Source organism: Schistocerca americana, chromosome 2 (genome assembly GCF_021461395.2).
Source record: "Schistocerca americana isolate TAMUIC-IGC-003095 chromosome 2, iqSchAmer2.1, whole genome shotgun sequence".
NCBI classification, from domain to species: domain Eukaryota; kingdom Metazoa; phylum Arthropoda; class Insecta; order Orthoptera; family Acrididae; genus Schistocerca; species Schistocerca americana.
In genome coordinates, this window is record NC_060120.1 from 692,886,359 (window position 1) to 692,908,520 (window position 22,162).

General features: G+C 43.2%; 1 protein-coding gene across 3 annotated transcripts in view; it reads right to left on the reverse strand.

Moving 5' to 3' along the window:
* LOC124595224 (maestro heat-like repeat-containing protein family member 1) overlaps positions 1-22,162 on the reverse strand; it is a 271,523-nt gene that overhangs the window by 211,934 nt on the left and 37,427 nt on the right. For all 3 annotated transcript variants that reach the window (XM_047133879.1, XM_047133878.1, XM_047133880.1), the window contains exons 8-9: positions 20,463-20,541; positions 20,202-20,386 (exon numbers count right to left, since the gene is read on the reverse strand). In XM_047133879.1, coding sequence (XP_046989835.1) covers positions 20,202-20,386; positions 20,463-20,541 — 264 coding nt within the window. The remainder of the gene's footprint in view (positions 1-20,201; positions 20,387-20,462; positions 20,542-22,162) is intronic.

Consider the following 22,162-nt stretch of genomic DNA (forward strand, 5'->3'; position numbering starts at 1 on the left):
GAAGAAAAAGGGGCAACCGACCTCGAAAGCCCCAAGAGAACAGTGTGCGGAGGATGCCTGTCCTCCAACAGGTATCATATGCTCTCTCCAGATCAAAAAAGATTGCTACTGTTTGGCGTTTCCAGAGAAAATTGTTCATGATATAAGTGGAGAGAGATGGTCAACTGCAGAACGATGCTTTCGGAAACCGTATTGGGCAGGTGTTAAAAGACTGTGGGACTCCAGCCACCAAGCTAAACGGCAATGCACCATATGCTCCAAAACCTTACATACACTACTCGTGAGAGAAATGGGGCGATAGCTAGAGGGGAGATGTTTGTCCTTTCCAGGTTTCCGAACAGGAACGACGATAGCTTCCCGCTATCGTCTGGGAAAAGTACTGTCAGCCCAAATTCGATTATAAAGGCGTAGGAGGTAATGCAGACTATGGTATGATAAATGCAGCAACATTTGGATGTGGATACCATCCGGTCCTGGGGCGGAGGAGTGAGAAGAAGAGAGTGCATGTTGGAGATCCTGCATGGAGAAAACAGTATTGTAGCTTTCGCGATTTTGAGAGGAGGAAGCAAGAGGTTGCACTTCCGCTGCATGTTTCTTTGGGAGAAACACTGGTGGGTAATTTGAAGAGCTCGAAATCTCAGCAAAGTGTTGACCCAATGAGTTATATATTGCGACGGGGTCCACTAATGTATCATGAACGACAGTGAGCCCAGAGACCGGGGAGAAACGAGGCGCGCCAGATAACCGTCGAATCTGACTCCAAACTTCCAAGGAGGAAGTGAAGATGTTAAATCAGCTAGTAAAGAAGTCCCAGCTTGCCTTCTTGCTATCACAGATGACGCGACGGCATCGCGCACGGAACTGCTTATAGCGGATACAGTTGGCCGAAGTAGGATGGTGTCTGAAAATGCGAAGAGCACGTCGCCGCTTACGTATTGCGTCACGGCATGCCTCGTTCCACCATGGAACTGGGGAGCACCGGGGCAATTCGGAGGTGCGAGGTATTGAACGTTCCACAGCTGTAAGAATAACGTCTGTAATATGAGTGACCTCATCGTCAACACTAGGAAAGTGACGGTCATCGAATGTCGCTAGACACGAAAAAAGTGTCCAATCGGCTTGGGTAAACTTCCAGTGTCGCAGGCGCATATACGGCAGTTGTGGCTGCAATCTAAGGATACATGGAAAGTGGTCACTCGAGTGTGTATCAGCAAGAGCGAACCATTCGAAGCGCTGAGCTAGCGGAACAGTACCGACCAAAAGGTCCAAATGAGAGAAATTTGTCATGGAGGCAGACAAAAATGTAGGGTCCCCAGTGTTGAGGCAAACAAGATCCGCTTGGTGAAAGACGTCTATCAATAGTAAGCCACGCGGACAAGGATGTGGAGATCCCCAAAGCGGGTGTTCGGCACTGAAGTCCCCAACCAGCAAATAGGGGGGTGGAAGCTGACCAAGAAGGTGAAGGAGATCAGCTCGTGCCATTGGTGTGGACGATGGAATGTATACAGTACAAAGAGAGAAGGTGTATCCAGAAAGGGAAAGACGGACAGCGACTGCTTGGAAGGAAGTGTTTAAGGGGATTGGGTGATAATGGAGAGTATCATGGATAAGGATCATGAGTCCTCCATGTGCTAGAGTGCCTTCAACAGAGGGGAGATCAAATCGGACTGACTGAAAATGGGGGAAAATAAAGCGGTTGTGGGGACACAGCTCTGTTTCCTGAAGACAGAAGATGACCGGCGAGTAGGATCATAAGAGGATCGACAATTCATCCCGATTGGCTCGAAGGCCGCAGATATTCCAATGGATAATGGACATAGGGTGGACAGAAAATGGAAGAATGTGACCAAGGTTGCCGTCAACTCAACAACTGCTCAGAGCTTGCGACCGACAGTGTGGAACGGCATTCAGCTGAAGGCAGAAGATCCTGATGCATAGGTTGTTGTTCAGGAGCAGCTCCTGCCACCAGCGATCGGCCTGTTGATCGGCCGCCAGCAGTGCGCCTCGGTGACACACAATATGGCCGAGGGCGGCTACCGCCAGGTGGTGCTGTAGATGAGACACGCCGTGGCGGAGAAGGAGAGGAACTGGGTTTCTTATTAGCCTTCTTGGAAACAGGATGTTTAGATGAAGGAGGAACCAATAGTTGTGAAGTTGGGGTACATAAAAAATCTTCACGAGTAGCCTCTTTTTTGGAAGTCCGGGTGTCTGACTTTTGGGCTCGAGATTTAGCAGAACCTGATGAAGGGTGAGCCATAGAGTGAGCAGGCGAAAGTGGGGAGGTTGAATGGGCAATCTTTGCGCTGGCCGATCTGACGACCATGGCACTAAAGGTGAGATCACAAGTCTGCGTGGCCGCCTCCTTTGTTGTCCGAGGAGAGGCAAGGACAGTGCTGTATTTTCCTGTCTGAGGCACAGTGGGCTTTCGACTGGCGAATAATTTTCGAGCAGCAAAGGTCGACACCTTTTCCTTCACTCTGATTTCCTGAATGAGCTTTTCATCTTTAAAAATGCGGCAATCTTTAGAGGAAGCTGCGTGGTCACCCATATAGTTGATGCAATGAGGGGATGGAGGTGGACAAGCACCCTCATGGGCATCCTTGGCACACGTACCACATTTGGCTGGGTTGGAACAGGACTGGCTGGTATGATTGAACCGCTGACACCGATAGCAACGCGTAGGGTTTGGGACATAAGGGCGAACGGAAATTATCTCATTGCCCACTTTTATGTTTGATGGGAGTTGAACTCTGTCAAATGTCAAGAAGACAGTACGGGTTGGAATGATGTTCGTGTCAACCCTTTTCATGACTCTATGAACAGCCGTTACGCCCTGGTCAGACAGGTAGTGTTGAATTTCCTCGTCGGACAATCCGTCGAGGGAGCGTGTATAAACGACTCCACGTGAGGAATTTAAAGTGCAGTGCACTTCCACCCGGACAGGGAACGTTTGCAGCAGTGTAGTACGCAGCAATTTTTGTGCCTGGAGGGCACTGACTGTTTCTAACAACAAGGTGCCATTCCGTAATCTGAAACAAGACTTTACAGGACCTGCAATTGCGTCGACACCTTTCTGAATAATAAAAGGGTTGGCCGTGGAGAAGTCGTGACCTTTGTCAGACCGAGATACAACAAGGAACTGTGGCAATGATGGAAGAACTGTCTGTGGCTGAGACTCAGTGAACTTACACTTGTGAGCAGACATAGTGGAAGATGAGGAAACCATTGTGGAAGTATCCCCCATGATTACTGGCGTCTCCGATGGCGCGCTCCTCCCTTGTGGGGGCCCTCTCTGAGGACACTCCCACCTTAGGTGATTGTTCACACTTCAGGGCATACCTCCTGAGAAACGGATGGAGGGACGAATCGGCACTTTCGGAAAGTATCAGCTTGGCTAATCATCCCTCCCTGGGCCTGGCCGTTACCAGGGGGTAAGTACATGTCCTACCTGTCTACCCGAGGTGGGGAATTATGCGTTACCCCGTCACCGGCTACGCATTGAAATGCTTGGGTCAGCCTTCAGACACGCACAGGGAGGAAATACGAGAAAGGGAAAAACAAAGAAAGGGAAAGGGAAGAAGAGAGGTCTCAAACGCCACAGCGGAGAAAAGGGTAAAGAGATGAGGTAAGGAAAACAGAAGGACAAAGGAAGGATGAAGACTTGCAAGCAGAGAAAATGAAGAATGTATTACATTCTTGAGCATTCGTCTCTGGACGTAGGCACAAAACATACTCCCAGAGAGAGAGAAAGGGAAGGAAAGAGGTGGAGGTGAGGGGGTGGGGGGCGAAGATGGGGGATGGGGAAGGATGCGGAAAAGGAAGGTATGCAGCCCGGAAGAGAAGGAGGGCCACATTAGCTCGGGGTCCCGTGCTCGCTACGCACGTATCCACAAAAAGAGTTGTGGACCCCCTGGGGGGTCTCAAGAGTGTGTCTCACTATTTCCATCTACAGAATGATGAATGTGTCTTCCATGATAATATGCTGTATTCCTTCAACTAATTACACCAATTGTGAATACACATCTAATTATCAATAACTCATAACTTCAAATACATAACTCATTACATCTGATCACACCCCAAACTCAACTCAAGGTCTAAGATTTACAGTCTTCATTTGTCCTGAGTGGTTACATTGTAATATGGCTGTTTTCTCTCGGATGTTCATGACACCTTCACAGGGTGTCACCATGGCATAAATGTCGCTGTTCAGCAATTGCTACTGCACTCACCATTTCGTGCCTTGCCTCTGCTGTTTTACGCCACTGCACAGGCACCAGGGGCAGTGGCAAGGGAGAAGATCGGGGGGGGGGGGGGGGGGGGGGGTCTATGGGGTTATAGTCCCCCCTTCCCCTCCCCCCAATTGAGCATCACATTACACTGGTTAAAATGACTTCAGAAATCAGCAAATATATTACTCCATCAGATTCAATCTTTTTTTTATAATTATGTAGCAATATAGGTTGCAATGTATTTCAAACACATTTTAACAAAAGAATAAGAGCGGCAAGTAGCTTACTGTTTAAACCAATAAATATCATTCAACTTAAAATACACGTCTTATTATTTATTAACACACATTTTTTATCCTGAACTCCAATACAGTTACTATAAAACTACTTTAATCAACACCAAATTTTACCAATTTGTCGGCAGAGGACCCCAACTCTCCTTTCGTTAAGCCATATTCCATTACCCGAAACCCCCTCCCCCCCCCCCCCTCCACCACCTCTCCGTCCCATTAGGCCACCCCCCTTGACCGACTTCTAGAATCGCTCCTGACAGGCACCATCTACATACATCACAGATCAGGTACACACAGTGGATTTTTCCCAGTACATGAATTGTTGTTAAGGGACACAATCATCTTTTGCCTGCATGAGCATCTTCAATGAAACATAGGTCATTCTCACGAATAACAAGGGGGGACACTATTCAATGTTCATCCTTTGAAATCCTAGACGACAAAATTAGCTCCTGCTGGTGACAGTGGCAAACTCATTCATGGCTGTGCCACCTGTCTAAAAAATATGTGGTCATCAGGGTCTATCAGAATAATTTAAGAGGAAAGAAATGAGCAGCTAATAATCTTAATGATTCTTCTACATCTACATCCACATCAATACTCCGCAAGCCACCTGACGGTGTGTGACGGAGGGTACCTTGAGCACCTCTATCGGTTCTCCCTTCTATTCCAGTCTAATATTGTTCGTGGAAAGAAGGATTGTCGGTATGCCTCTGTGTGGGCTCTAATCTCTCTGATTTTATCCTCATGGTCTCTTCGCGAGATATACGTAGGAGGGAGCAATATACTGCTTGACTCCTCGGTGAAGGTATGTTCTCAAAACTTCAACAAAAGCCCGTACCGATCTACTGAGCATGTTTCTCGCAGAGTCTTCCACTGGAGTTTATCTATCATCTCCGTAACGCTTTCGCGATTACTAAATGATCCTGTAACGAAGCGCGCTGCTCTCTGTTGGATCTTCCCTATCTATTCTATCAACCCTATCTGGTACGGATCACACACTGCTGAGCAGTATTCAAGTAGTGGGCGAACAAGCGTGCTGTAACCTACTTCCTTTGTTTTCAGATTGCATTTCCTTAGGATTCTTCCAATGAATCTCAGTCTGGCATCTGGTTTACCGACGATCAACTCTATATGATCATTCCATTTTAAATCACTCCTAATGTGTACTCCCAGATAATTTATGGAATTAACTGCTTCCAGTTGTTTGACATGCTATATTGTAGCTAAATGGTAAGGTATCTTTCTTTCTATGTATTCGCGGCACATTACACTTGTCTACATTGAGATTCAATTGCCATTCCCTGCACCATGCATCAATTCACTGCAGATCCTCCTGCATTTCAGTACAATTTTCCATTGTTACAACCTCTCGATATACTACAGCATCATCCACAAAAACCCTCAGTGAACTTCTGATGTCATCCACAAGGTCATTTATGTATATTGTGAATAGCAACGGTCGTACGACACTCCCCTGCGGCACACCTGAAATCACTCTTACTTCAGAAGACTTCTCTCCACTGATACTTTCGTAAATGGGGAGACCCCTCAGATCTCACCATGATTTCAACTGGACCTATGCTTATCTACTTGATGCCATCCACAGACATTTGAAAATTTTTAATACAGAGTCTGCAGCAGTCGACTATATGTCCCAATAATTTAGCAAAATACTTTGCCATCCTGTACATCGGACAGTCAACTACAGTCATGACAGATGTAAGTGTTCATTTTTGATATAATAGTGTAGAAGATGTCACAAAACAAGTTAAGTGCAAGATGCGTGCATTTCAGGAGGATCCACATGTTGCCAATTACTCCACATAAATTTTTACTACTCCAAAGAAATTGCGCCGGGAAGCACTTATGTATTTTCTCTACAGCCCCAATGTCTCCCAATGCAATTTCCATATTTTTGGAGCCCTGAAGAAAGATTTATCTCACTGTTGGATAAATGTATTAACAGTTACGGCAATTACTTCAGAAATAATTGTTTCAATGTGTCCTGTTTTCATTTGATTGACCCCTTATACAATGCCAGGTCATATGTTTCAAATAAATTCATATAAAAATCTAGAGCCAAACATTTTGTATACAATACAAATGTGTTGCTCATGCTGTTTCCCATTATCCTCCAATAATTTTGAGTGAGTGAGTGAGTGTGTGAGTGTGTGTGTGTGTGTGTGTGTGTTTAATGCAATTACTACAAATAGCATACTTCATACTCTATCATCAGTTTGTCATGTGGCATAATGGGACGATATATTCCGCTTTGATACCATATCAACTGCAAACTATGGTACCACATGTCTGTCATTGTATAGACACATTACAGTTAATAATATGTTATATACATAAATGTTGATGTACAGAATGATCACTTTGGAATATAAATGGTCAATTTGCATCGTAAATTTTATATTTATTATTTGTTAAACATTGAAACCAAAATTAGAATGTAAACAGGTGCTAATATTATGGCTTCTAAATTCTTTAAGCAGAATGGCAATAACTTTATTTTAATTATTCAACATTTTAATACTGATGAAATGTTAAGGATATCAGAATTAATGTAACTCAAAAGTTATTAATAATTTCTGGCTATGTACTGTTAACTCAACTGAAATCATAATTATGAAGGTAAAGATTTCCAAGTCAGCGAAACTATTACTCTGTATGAACATTTGTATCAAATCCAAGACAAATTCACTCTCTTACCATACAGATTTGTAAATTATAAAATGTAGACAAGAATGTTCATATTCAATTTCAAGTATTATGACTTTATAAAAAGAATGAGGTTAAAGCGACAGTGTTGGAAAGTATTTGTGATGTAAGTTCTGCAGATGTCTTTATCATAATTTCAATATTGTAACAAATAGCCAAGATGAAATTTGGATGAGTTGAGCAAGTTATTTAATAACTAGCATACCACAAAAACATCTTGATAATGCCTGAAAAGAGAACCATGATGATCAAAAGAAAGAGAGATTATCTAACAGAGTTGCACCATCCGTAAATTCAACTGTAAGTTTTTAAGTTAAGTACCGAAGTGTGCTCATAACACTGTTGGCGAATTTCAAGTTGTACACTACAAGCTTTGACAGTAGTATTGTCATTCAAAGATCATTTCGAGTATGTATAAGTGTAATTAGGGCAATTTTTCCATCTTTTTCCACATGATGAGTTTGTAATAAGGAACTGATTGAAAGTTTACAATTGTTAAATAAGCACAGATCTTATAAAGTTGAATCATGAGGCATAATAGTGTGTTCTGTGCAGATTATAACAATGATATCTTATTTCTATGTCAGCATTTGTCATAAACTTCACCTATTATTGAGTGTAGCATGTGAGGATAACATCAACAAAACAAAAGCTTTAAACAGTGAGTTCAAAGTAGCTTCAGGGAATCTATACATTTTATCCTAGGTTTTCTCTTGTCATATCAGGAAATCACTTTTTTCGATTTATTAATGGAGACATGATCATATGGAGCAGCAAATGAAATTTTTTACTGGATTTAGGGTTTCTTGGTAGGGAGGACACAACATGCTATCATGGATGGAGAGTCGCTGACACACGTGTAAGTAGCTTCAAAAGAGTGCCCAGGGTAGATATTAGGACCATTGGTGTTCACATAATACATTAATGATCTGTGACAGGCAGACTGCTGACAAAACGACAGACTAGGTCACCACAATGATGACAACAAGGCCAAGAGCAGTGGAGAGAGAAATCCAAGCTGTAACAAACAAGAATAACTGGGTGACAAGAAAGGGAGTTATCAAGTCCTATACAGGTAAGATAGAACTAAAACTGCCAAGCCAAAGCACTGAACTGACCGGCTGTGCACTGCACGGCTGCCTACATACCGGCAGCATGGAATGCTATTGGCCGCCGTACACACATGGCGAGACAGTGGCACTCACTCACCACATGAGCACAGCACTGGGTAGTATGATGTTTCCAAATGGCTATCTAATTCCATCTCAACTCTTCTGGCGGACAGTCAACCTCCGCAGTACCCAAAACCAGACTGTGCGCTTCACAAAATATCAAAATGCAGAAAATTGGAATCGTATGATTACAATATTAATCAGTCACAATTGGAATCAGTCAACTAATACAAATATCATAATCATACTAATATATAGGTGTAAAAAGTGGTGGGGTATGAAAAAGAATTATCACATAGTCACAGTCATATGTACAGTAGGTAATAGGACTCTGGTTCATTGGAAGAATCCTGGAAATATGCAATAAGTCTGTACAAATCATATGGCTTACAAAACACTCCTGACCCATCCTACTGCAAATTCATTTGGGACACATACCAAACAGGACTAACAGGGAACACTGAAAGGCAGTGTTAATGGTCACAGGTTTGTTTAACCCACGGGAGAGACTGAAATTCTGAAAAATCCCATCTGGCGGCTCTCCCATAGAGACTGCAAAATCAAGTTTAGATTAATTATACTACATACAGAAACATTTAAGAAGTTATTCTGCCCACAGTCAATATGCAAATGGAATAGAAAGGAGCACTTAACAGGCACGGTGCGTATGTAGACAGAGTCTCATTAGGGATCAGTACAGGTGGCATTCAGTTACCATAAACAGCAGGCAGACTATTGCACCAACTGTCTGTAGGTTGGTGTTTAGGGAAAGAAAGGATAAGCAATATTTGTCATTGATGAATATGTCAACTGTGGGTCTTACCTATGCCATAAGTTTCAGTTCCTCCATATGAATCCTGAATCCACTGATGTTTCACCAGAGTATGAACCATTCTACTTTACATTGAGGTAGGAGCACCACATAAGAGAATGGATGGTTCTAAACAGGCAGATACAGTCCATGGTGTCTACTGATGCATCACACTCCTCAAATAATAGTAGTCACAGCTGTATGGCTTTGGACAGAGTTTCTTTGGGCTTACATTTAACAAGTTTGTCCTTTGGTGGTGATGGTAATCTCACTGCTGGGAAATTCTGATAGCATTTCTGCCTGTTGGTATAATGTTGCAGTTGGGTACAACTGATATTATTTGTAGTCTGTCTTGAGGAAACAGCAGATGTTGATGATATTACAGTTGTCCAATTGCGCTTACAATAGCAAAAGGTTTGTGCTAGTGCTGTTAATCTCTCTTTGTTATGGTGCATAGACATATTTGTGATGAAGCATACTCTTTCACAATGGATGCTTTTTACATCTTAACTTCAGCTTAAGTAATGTATCTTGTTACCTTAAATACTTTACATTTTTTGTATCAAAGGAAATTTGTGATGAGAAATCTAATAAATTCAGAAACTGTCCTGCTGGCAAGTTCTCATCTTCAGGAGGCAAAAATGTTTAGTATTGCCAATAGAAACATAATAGCAAAAGCAACAACACTATCACAGCTTTTCAAACTATTATTTCATACCTTGAGGAGGAGAGGGGGCTAGAGCCATGAAGTTTAAAAATGAAGGGTAGGTCATTTAGACCTGAAGACGTAAGGGGTGCACCTTTCATGAGGATGAGCGTAGTAATTTATCCTGATACAAAGGACACTCCCCACTCCAAAAAGAGTGGGTTTGAGAACAGTTCAGGCACAATGGGGAGGTGAACAACTAGAATCATCATGGTCCAATTAGCCATATGTTATATCAGCAATACATATAGCTACTATTGTCTGTTCCATTAAATCTGTCAGTAAATGCTGTTTTTAAATTATGTGTAGGAAATTTCAGAATAGTATGATAATGATTTAAATAGAAAATCGTTGAATTCAGTTCTCCAGAAGAGATTTCTAACTTAACAATATGAGAGGAGACTAAAAAGAGTTAAGCAGTAATCAACACGAAGCTTGAGTTGAACACACAGCAATTTACTGGGAAAAAGCCTACTGGAGCTGATATGCCCTTGCCTTCCTCCCGTTTGAGAATTGGCTCACCCATCCACTTTGGTAACAATGAATCAAAAATCATTGCGCAACACATTTTTTATTACACTTAGTTCTATTTTAAACAAGTAGTAAACTGAAATAATAATTAAACCACAGGAGTGTGAAGACACTTCAAAGGTCTTCAAATTCTTACAGTCACTTCCCAATACATTTATTTCCTAATGGTATGTGGCTGCAATAAGGAAAATCACTTTCAGTTCGATAGTGATTTACAAAACCAAAATACAATACAGGAAAGTAAAGTCATGTAGATTTTACATCTTTTTCTAGGTTTCAGACTGGAGTGCTCTATTTTGGTCTGCAAGTCATCAACTAGCACCCGCCTGGCATTAAGCAAGAAATTTAAATTCCCTTTAAATTCAAATTCAAATTGAAAATACACCACATTACCCATTACCCCTACAAATCAACTGATCATCTAGGCTCAGGAATTGTAGATTCTTGTTACCAGCATGGCAATGTTCATCTTACACTGGCATCTTTTTCTCAGAAACAACTCTCCTCCTCTGCTCCCCCCCCCCCCCCCCAAAAAAAAAGAAAGAGTAAAAGTTATTTTTTTTTTTTTTGCTAATTTTACTGTGTTAAATTTGACCTGGGTATGCAATTACTAAGCATCAGTGCAGTTTCTAACAGCTGCTTCCCTTTGTTGTTGTGTAACTGAAATAGTTCCCCAAATCCTGCTGTGAAGAAGAATTTTCAACACATCTACAGATCTACATCTACATCTACAGATCTACATCTACATCTACGTGATTACTCTGCTACTCACAATAAAGTGCCTAGAAGAGGGTTCAATGAACCACTTTCAAACTGTCTTTCTACCGTTCCACTGTCAAACGGCACGCGGGAAAAACAAGCACTTAAATTTTTCTGTGCGAGCCCTGATTTCTCTTATTTTATCATGATGATCATTTTTCCCTATGTAGGTGGGTGCCAACAGAATGTAAGGAGAAAACTGGTGACTGAAATTTCATGAGAAGATTCTGTCGCAACAAAACATGCCTTTGTTTTAATGATTGCCACTCCAATTCATGTATCATGTCTGTGACACTATCTCCCCTATTTCGCGATAATACAAAACGAGCTGCCCTTCTTTGTTCTTTTTCGATGTCATCCGTCAGTCCCACCTGATGCGGATCCCACACTGCACAGAAATACTCCAGAATTGGGCAGACAAGCGTGGTGTAAGCAGTCTCTTTAGTAGACCTGTTGCACCTTCTAAGTGTTCTGACAATGAATCTCAGCCTTTGGTTTGCTCTACCCACAATATTATCCATGTGATCGTTCCAATTTAAGTTATTTGTAATTGTAATCCCTAAGTATTTGGTTGAATTTACAGCCTTCAGATTTATGTGCCTTATCGCGTAATCAAACATGATGCGTGAAAAAAAAAAAAAAAAAAAAGAAAAAAAATCTTGTAACGTAGGCTCAGAATTGTCACACCTGTACATAAACTATTCTTTTTACTTTTGTTAAAAAGAGTTCCTTTAACACTGTGACACCCCCAATGATCTTGCTGCAAGTACACAGGGATCACTGAACACCACATGTTATCCTTATTATCTACTTCTGTGCAACGGATACTTTCTTCCTCAACAAAGAATTGCCCCAGAGTATGATACCGTATGACATTATCAAATGTAAATAGGAAAAGTAAGTCAACCTTTCTCATTTTCAAAGCTTGCTTTTATCCACAAAGCAAAAATTGCAGAGCTTAGTCCCTTTAGAAGAACTACACAATGTGACATACTGCTCAGATAATTATCAACATAAACACCTAATAATTTTATATATTCTGTTTCATTTACTATTTTTTCCAACACATTAACTCAAATTGTGGGGTCAGGCCCTGATCAGTACAAAATTGCATATATTGTGTTTTATCTAAGGTCTGTGACTATCCACTCGCAGAGAACCAATTCAAAATATTCAAAAAAATTTATATACTTTTCTGGTTACACTACCTGGGTTTCTTACCTTGACACCTTGCATTTTTTCGTTACACAGAATGAAAACCAGTTACCAGAAAGATTTATGGTAACATAAATTGAGCTTCTCTAGGAGAATACTGTGAAATTCCCAATTACATGCTTCTGACAGTGTTGCATTATAATGACAGGCAATGTCAATATAGAAAGGGGGATTAGCAATCATGGTGTCCTTATAGTAACTATGATTATGAAAGTTAATAAATCAGTTATGAAGGCTAGAAGAGTGTTTCTGCTAGACAGAGCAGGTAAGCAGTTATTAGCATCTCACTTACACACCGAATTGGCATCACTTAGTTCCAGTAAGATGGACGCAGAGGAATTATGGGCAAAGTTTAAGCAGATTGTAGATCGTTGTCTGGACAGTTATGTGCCAACTAAGTGGATAAAGGATGTAAGAGACCCATCATGGTTTAATAACAAAATTCGGAGGATGCTGAGGGAGCAGAGGCTGTTGCACTATTGATTCAAAGGGGAACGCACAAATGACGACAAGCAAAGGTTATTAGATATTTGGGCAACTGTGGAAAGATCTATGCACAAAGCACACAACAACTACCATCATCACACCTTAGTGAAAGATCTAGCAGAGAACCCAAGAAAATTCTGGTCCTATGTAAAGTGGCTAAGCAGGTCTAAGGCTTCCATTCAGTCCTTCATTGGCCAGTGTGGTGTGACAGTTGAAGATAGCAAAAAGAAATCAAAGTTTTAAATTTCACGTTCAAGAAATCATTCACACAGGAGAATCGTACAAACTTATCATCAAGTGACCATCGGACAGACTCCCGTATGGACGGCATAGTAATAAGCACCCCCAGCGTCGAGAAACAACTGAAAGATTTAAAAGTAAATAGATCACCAGGTCCACATGGAATCCCAGTTCAATTTTATAAAGAGTACTCTACAGCATTGGCTCCTTACCTAGCTTGCATTTATTGTGAATCTCTCACTCAGCACAAAGTCGCAAGTGAATGGAAAAACGCACAGGTGACTCCAGTACATAAGAATGGTAAAAGAGCGGACCTGCAAAATTAAATACCGGTATCTCTAACGTCTGTCTGCTGCAGAATCCTTGAACATATCTTCAGTTCGAATATAATAATTTTTCTTGACACTGAGAAGCTATGTCCATGAATCAGTGTGGTTTTAGAAAGCATCAATTGTGTGAAACTCAGCTTGCACTTCTCTCACATGATATACTGCGAACTATGGATAAAGGACAACAAGCATATTTTGTATTTCTAGAAAACATTTGACATGGTGCCCCATTGCAGGCTATTAACGAAGGTATGAGCATATGGAATAAGTTCACAGATATGTGAGTGGCTGAAAGACTTCCTAAATAATAGAAACCAGTTTGTTCTCCTTGACGACGAATGTTCTCCAGAGATGAAGGTATTGTCAGGCATGCCCACGGAAGTGTGACAGGATCGCTGTTGTTCTCTATAAACATAAATGATTTGGCAGGCAGGCAATCTGTGATTGTTTGCTGATGATGCTGTGGTGTATGGTTGTGGTGTCACCGCCAGACACCACAATTGCTAGGTGGTAGCTTAAATCGGCCGCGGTCCATTTAGTACATGTCGGACCCGCGTGTCGCCACTGTGTGATCGCAGACCGAGCGCCACCACAAGGCAGGTCTCGAGATACGGAATAGCACTCGCCCCAGTTGTACGACGACTTTGCTAGTGACTACACAGACGAAGCCTTCTCTCATTTGCCGAGAGACAGTTAGAATAGCCTTCAGCTAAGTCCATGGCTACGACCTAGCAAGGCGCCATTAGCCTTACTTAGTTTGATAGTTATCATGAAATGTCTCAACAAGAAGAACGATGTATACAACAAGGATAGATAAAAGTTAAGTATTCGAGGAGCTGCATACTTTTCTTATTAGAATTCACTACTTATCCTGTTCCAGAATTCACGCCCGTCTGCGTTAGATAGCGTGCATTTCGGCCGCCTCTATCTACAAGGTGTTGGCACATTTACCAACACATCATTGGCGACGAGGCAAACGTGTTCTTTCTGATTGCTTACATTTACTTGTGTCATGGCTTCGCCAGATGTACTGTCCGAATTTTATCGCTTGCAGAATCAGCAGACGCAGGCGTTATTGGATGCCCTCGGACAGCTCGTCCAGGGTCAACGTGCCATTCACACCGATGCGGCAGCCGCCGCTTCACCGCTACCGCAGCCACAACTCGCAGTTGCACTGCCTTTTAGGCCCTACGACCCTGACGTGGAATCCTGGACGGAATGGTCCTGCCAGTTTGGATTTCATCTCGCCGCCTACAGAATTCAAGGTAACGAGCGGCAGCCTCACTTATTGTCTTGTGTAGGGGTGCAAACCTACCGTGTGATAGTGAAATTGTTTCCCCGACGCGACGTAGCAACTCTGTCCTACGAAGAAATTTTGTCGGCATTGGACGCCTATTTCAAAGAAACAGTTAATGTAGTTGCAAAGAGGTATACTTTCTTTCGTACGAAACGTACGGCCGGTCAAACTAATAGGGAGTGGGTTGCAACATTGCAAGGCCTTACAAGGGATTGTGCGTTTGAATGTGACTGTGGCCTTCCTTATTCAGATACTATGGTGCATGATGCAATTGCACAGAACGTTTCTGATGTTCGCATACGGGAACAGATATTGAAACTAGTCAATCCCTCCCTTCAACAAGTGATAGACATATTGGATAGACAAGACACACTTGACTTTGCTCAGGAGTCATTTGAAACTTCGTCAGCTGTGTGTCGCATTAACCGGCCCGCCGGGCGCGCTGCAAGGAACTGTAAACAGCCTTCGCGCACATCCGCACAACCACGTGTCCCGCGAAAGCGAGGAAATGCAGTGCTAAAATCATGCCCGCGGTGTGCAACTAGACATTCGCGCAAACATTGCCTGTCACGCCAAGCTATTTGCTTTTTCTGTAATAAGAACGGACATGTTCAAAGTGTTTGCCAGAAAAAGCTCAGATCAGACAATCACAATCATTCCCAGCCTTTTGCTTCGCGCCGGAATCGAACCAAGGACACTCAGGCTCGTGAACCTTCGCCCATGGACATTCATATAGTTCATTCCATCCCGTCCAGTGCCACTTTCTTTAACAGTGACTGTGTTCGTCCCACAAAAAGTGTGCGTCGAATTCGCTGGAAATCACGTCAATTAGCAAGTGATGCTGTACCTGTATCAGTTCAAATTGCAAGAGGCAGTCGCTCTTGTCGTCAGCAGGACAATAAACTTTTTGTAGATTTGGACTTTAATGGCAAGGTCATACCATTCCAGCTCGATACCGGAGCTGCAGTTTCATTGCTCAATCACGACACGTACAAACAACTGGGCAAACCTCCGTTGCGTGCCGCAAATGTTCAGTTAAAAAGTTATTCAGGACAGCAGATCCCTGTGTTAGGACAGTGCACTCTTCTTGCAACCTACAAGGGACAAACAAAACTTGTGTCATTTTACGTTCTTCGTTCTTCTACTGCAGTGAACTTGTTTGGTTTGGATTTATTTCAATTGTTTAGCATTTCTATAGTAAATCAGGTCCTATTAGTGAATCAGACAGTGCCTTCAGACAGTGTTTCTCGGCTATGTGAAGAATTTGCAGACATTTTTGCACCGGGCCTTGGTTGTGCTAAGAACTATGAAGCACATTTGGAACTGAATGTCAACGCGCAACCGAAATTTTTCAGAGCGCGCAATGTTCCTCACGCATTGCGTGATGAGGTCGCAAGAACATTACACGATTTAGCATCACAAGGTGTGAGTGAATGTGCGCAATGCCTCTTCCATTTCAGCTCCGCTTCATCGCTTACGCCGTACAAGTGTTCCGTTCATCTGGACGGCGGAATGCGAACGCGCCTTTCGCCAGTTGAAATCGGCGTTGCTTTCAAATACTTGCCTTACACCATTCGATCCCCAGAAACCCCTTTTGTTGATGGTCGATGCATCGGATTTCGGGATCGGTGCTGTGCTTGCGCAGAAAGTTGGCTCGCATGATCGCCCTATTGCCTTTGCGTCCAAATTGCTCTCTTCTGCTCAAAGAAATTATTCCCAGATAGAGAAAGAAGCTTTGGATCTCGTCTTTGGTGTTACATAGTTCCATGATTTCTTGTATGGTCGTCACTTTACCATCATCACAGACCACAAACCTTTGACGTCGCTTTTTCATCCGAACAAGCCTGTCCCTCCACGTACAGCGCAGAAATTCATTCGCTGGTCTATTTTCCTCTCGCAGTACCGCTATGATATCTTGTATCGGTCCACTGCTAAGCACGGCAACGCTGATGCGTTGTCCCGTTTGCCTGTTGCTGAGGATAAAGCATTCGATTCTTCCGAACTTGCTTGCATGTTCATTGATGCGGAAACCGATGAAGTGGTCGAATCGTTTCCGATTGATTTTCGTCGTGTAGCTACAGCCACAGCTGCTGACCCTGTTCTTGCTACCGTTTTGCGTTTTGTTGCTACGCAATGGCCTTTGTCAAAGTCTCAGATCGAGGATCCGTTGGTTCGCCGATTTTTTGCTCACAAGGAGAGACTTTTTGTTCGACGTGGTGTTTTGTTGTTGCATTCTGATAATGATCAGTCCAGAGTCGTGGTCCCACGTTTGTTACAGTCCTCTGTCTTACGGCTTCTTCACCAAGGACATTGGGGTATAGTGCGAACGAAACAACGTGCTCGTCAGCACTGTACTTGGTTCGGAATCGATGCTGCGATTACGAATATGTGTTCTTCTTGCATGGCGTGTGCCGAACAACAATCCGCACCGCCGCGGAAAGTCTTTGCATGGCCAAAAGCCACTTCCCCTTGGCAACGCTTGCACATCGATTTTGCTGGTCCATTCTGGAATGCTCAATGGTTGGTTCTGGTAGATGCCTTCAGTAATTTTCCTTTTGTTGTCCGGATGTCTTCCACGACGTCCGCTGCCACCATCCACGCGTTGTCTGCTATCTTTTGCATTGAAGGTCTTCCGCAGACTATTGTTTCCGACAATGGCCCACAATTCAAGTCCGCAGAATTTCAGCCATTCTGCCCGGCCAATGGTATTCAACATCTGACATCCGCGCCGTTTTCGCCTCAGTCAAACGGTGCCGCTGAACGATTGGTCCGGACTTTCAAGTCACAGATGTTGAAGTTGAAAGAGTCGCATTCTCGGGAGGACGCATTGTTGCTCTTTTTGTCGTCGTATCGCTCTCAGCCCCGAGATGGTCGCTCGCCGGCTGAGTTGCTCCACAGTCGTCCTCATCGAACCTTGATGTCTTTGCTGCATCCGCCGCATCAGGTTCCTGTGCAGCGGCAGACTTCTGCTTTTGCTCCAGGCGACGTTGTATATTATCGCAACTATCGAGGTTCACGGCGTTGGCTCGCAGGGCGCATTCTTCGCTGTCTCGGCCGCGCGATGTATTTGGTTTTGGGGGCCTCTGGTGAGGTGCGCGGCATCTCAATCAGCTGCGCCTCTGTCGTCGCACGGGTTCTGCCGCTCCCCATCTGCTTTCAGCGACGGTGCCGTCCGGTCAGCACCCTGTGGACCCATCTACTGGCTCGCCTCATCCCCAGGTGTTACCGACAATGCCTTCCATTTTGCCCCATGGCGACGCGACGCCGCAGCCGCCTGTTCTCCCGCCGGCGCCGCCTGCATTCGACGCTTCGCTGCAGCCGCCAAGCGCCTCCCTGGGTCACGCGCCGCCGATCGCTTCCCGTGACCAGCTGTCCTCCGCCATGGAACTCTTGCCCGCTCCGGACCACATGACGTCATCGCGCGTCGGATACCCCGACGCGATGGAGGTCGACCCTTCGGCCCCTCCTGTCTCTTTACGGGCGCATACACCGCATGTTGACGTGCACCCTGGACTAGGTTTTCAGGCGTTTCCTAGCTCCCCTCAGACCGAATGGCCGGGTGCGGGTGGCACAGCCTCGCCTGTTGTTAGTCTCCCCACCTCATCGCATACGTCACCATGGGGTGCTCCCCACGGCGGGCGGAAGCCTTATAACATGACCGTTCGCCGATTTGCGGGCGAGGAATGTGGTGTCACCGCCAGACACCACAATTGCTAGGTGGTAGCTTAAATCAGCCGCGGTCCATTTAGTACATGTTGGACCCGCGTGTCGCCACTGTGTGATCGCAGACCGAGCGCCACCACAAGGCAGGTCTCGAGATACGGAATAGCACTCGCCCCAGTTGAACGACAACTTTGCTAGCGACTACACAGACGAAGCCTTCTCTCATTTGCTGAGAGACAGTTAGAATAGCCTTCAGCTAAGTCCATGGCTACGACCTAGCAAGGCGCCATTAGCCTTACATAGTTTGATAGTTATCATGAAATGTCTCAACAAGAAGAACGATGTATATAACAAGGATAGATAAAAGTTAAGTATTCGAGGAGCTGCATACTTTTCTTATTAGAATTCACTAATTATCCTGTTCCAGAATTCACGCCCGTCTGCGTTAGATAGCGTGCATTTCGGCCACCTCTATCTACAAGGTGTTGGCACATTTACCAACACATCAATGGTAACTTGTTGAAGTTGTGTATCTGCAGGAAGATACAAGATGACTTAGACAAAATTTCGAGTTGGTGTGATGAATGGCAGCTAGTCCTAAATGTGGAAAAATGTAAGTTAATGCAAATGAGTAGGAAGATCAAATCTTTAATGTTTGGATGCAGTATTACTAGTATCCCGCTTGACTCGGTCAAGTCATTTAAATATCTGGGCATAACATTGCAAAGTGCTATTAGATGGAACAAACATGTGAGAACTGCGGTAGGGAAGGTGAATGGTTGACTTTGATTTCTTGGGAGAATTTTAGGAAAGAGTGGTTCACCTGTACCTGGATACAGGCCACTGGTGTGACCTATTCTTGAGTACTGCTTGAGTGGGATCCATACCAAGTCAGACTGAAGGAAGAAATCGAAGCAATTCACAGGCACACTGCTAAATTTGTTACCAGTAGATTTGAACAACACGTTTACAGAGATGCTTCAGGAACTCAAATGGGAATCCCTGGAGGGAAGGCGATGATCTTCTCAAGAAACTCTATTGAGAAAATTTACATAATTGGCATTTCAAGCTGACTGGCAAACGATTCTACTGCCGCCAACATACATTGCACAAAAGGATCACGAAGATAAGATACGATAAATCAGGACTCATATAGAGGCATTCAGACAGTCATTTTTCCCTCACTTTACTTGCAAGTGGAACAGGAAAGGAAATGACTAGTAGTGGTACAGGGTACCCTCCTCCACGCACCGTACGGTGGCTTATGGAGTATCGATGTAGATGTAGATACATCTGTACCATCTAACACAGCATTTGAAGAATGTTAATGATTTTCATAAAAAAGAACTATGAAATGCTAAATACTAACATATTTTTTGTTTTCCACTATTATAAATAACATTCATTTTATTGTGCACTGAGAAATTGTCTTCTTGTTAAGAACTGAGCTTTGCACTAAACCACTGTTTACAAGTGATCTCAAATGGTTCAAATGGCTCTGAGCACTATGGGACTCAACTGCTGAGGTCATTAGTCCCCTAGAACTTAGAACTACTTAAACCTAACTAACCTAAGGACATCACAAACATCCATGCCCGAGGCAGGATTCGAACCTGCGACCGTAGCGGTCTTGCGGTTCCAGACTGCAGCGCCTTTAACCGCACGGCCACTTCGGCCGGCTAAGTGATCTCATTTCCTGGGTTTTATTTGGAATCCTTTTAAAACATAATTTCTTACCTTGCCACTGCTTTCACTTAAAAGATTCTTCATTATTACAATCACATCAGAAATCTTTGACTGAATAACATTTTCTGATGAATTAACCAGATGTGAAATGACAAAGAGGGCTTTTATCTTCTCTCGTTCACCATTCTTGAGTTGATGGATCATGAATTCCAACACCTTCCCCACACAGGCAGTTGCTACAGAAAAAAAAGGTCAGTATGATCTGGTTCAATGATGTGACTAAAACATTCAAGAGAGCATCCAATTACTTACCAATCCTATCGAAACATCGCAAGACTTCATAATGATTTTTTACAGCAGCAGGTTGAGCATAATCTGGGAATGGGCACACCTGTAAAGAAAAAAATTACATTTTAATGTAAACAATTTCAATAACAAGAAATGCTGTTGAAAGAAGTAAATCTAAACTTCTTGGCAGACCTAAACTGTGTGTCAGGCAGGGATGAACTCAGAATCTTCACAGAAGTGAGAGACGACTCTTGACAGCATTACTTTTTCGATTATTTTGGAAAAAGAAGCCAGTAAGTCAACTGGATAACAACCATTCAAGTCTTATTTGTCACATTTCTTGTGAAGGGGTTTAACAATAGGTTTTTTTAAACTGTTCAGAGAAATTCCCTATGCCAGCGATGCATTACATATATTGTAAGGACATTACTTATTAAGATGAACAGCGTTTCAGAATTCACTTTGAAATTCCATCGACACCCCATGAGCTTTGGGTTTTTAGAATGTTAGAATTCTATTGACTTCATTGAACAATGTTGGCCCTATTCCCAGTCACTCAAAGTTTTGTGAGGTGACATTTTTAATACATTCTCTTGCTACTTCAACTGAACTACGAGGTCTGTTAAAAAAATTCCAGAACATTCTTGAGTTCGCACCAATGGTGTGTTGGAGCAAAATGCAGTTGGCGTAGCTGCACACTCCAGGGCTTAATGTATAACTGCTGGAAGTTTTATTGTTGTACGTCTGTTAGTTATTGTATTGTCATGTATTCAGCAGAACATTGTGTTGTACAGTTCGTGAATTTCAAGATGGCAGAGTAAGGAGCAGCAATGCATCTGCATTAAATTTTGCATGAAACTCAAGAACAAGTTTATAGAGAGACACACCAAATAATGCAGGAAGCTTATGACGATGAGTGCTTAAGCTGTACTCAGTGTTACAAATAGTTCACACAGTTTAAAAATGGCCAGAAGTTAAAGATGACCCCTGTACAGGACGTCCTCCAACGTCTGACGACAATGCTCATGTCAGGAATGACAATGAGGTTGTGCATGCCAATAGAAGACCGAGTGTCTGAGAGATTGCAGAAGAGTGTAACATTTCAGTTGGATCATGTCATGAAACCCTGACACACCATCTAGGAATGCATCATCTTGCCACCAAGTTTGTCCCATGGCTCATGAGTCGAGATCAGAAAGACCTTTGCCTCACAATCTGTGAAAGGCTCTTAGATCGCGCATATCGGAGCATTCCTTAAGAGAATCAGAACTGGTGATGAGAAATAACTGTTAATCAATGGTACTAGTGGGACATGTGATGGCTGCAAGAAAATTTGAGAAGGAAACAGCCTGAATGTGGCTGGACAATTCATGGCCCTTGCAACACGATAATGCACCTCCACATTCATCCTTCTGGGTGTGTGACTATTGCACAAAAAATGAAATTACTGTAATGCTTCATCCTCTGTACTCTCCAGAACTGGCCCCTGCGGAATTTTTTAACTTACGAAGTTGAAAACCCCATTGATAGGACAAAGATTGGCAGTAACAGATGACAAAAGAAAATTTGCAGACAGTGCTTCATGCGATCCAGCAAGAGGCATACCAAGCCTGCTTCTGGAAGTGGAAATGGTGCTGGGAGCAGTGTATGAATTGTGGAGAAGAGTGTTTCGAAAAAGATCATTCATTGTGAGTAAAAGGTAAACATAGACAAATGTTGTGGTC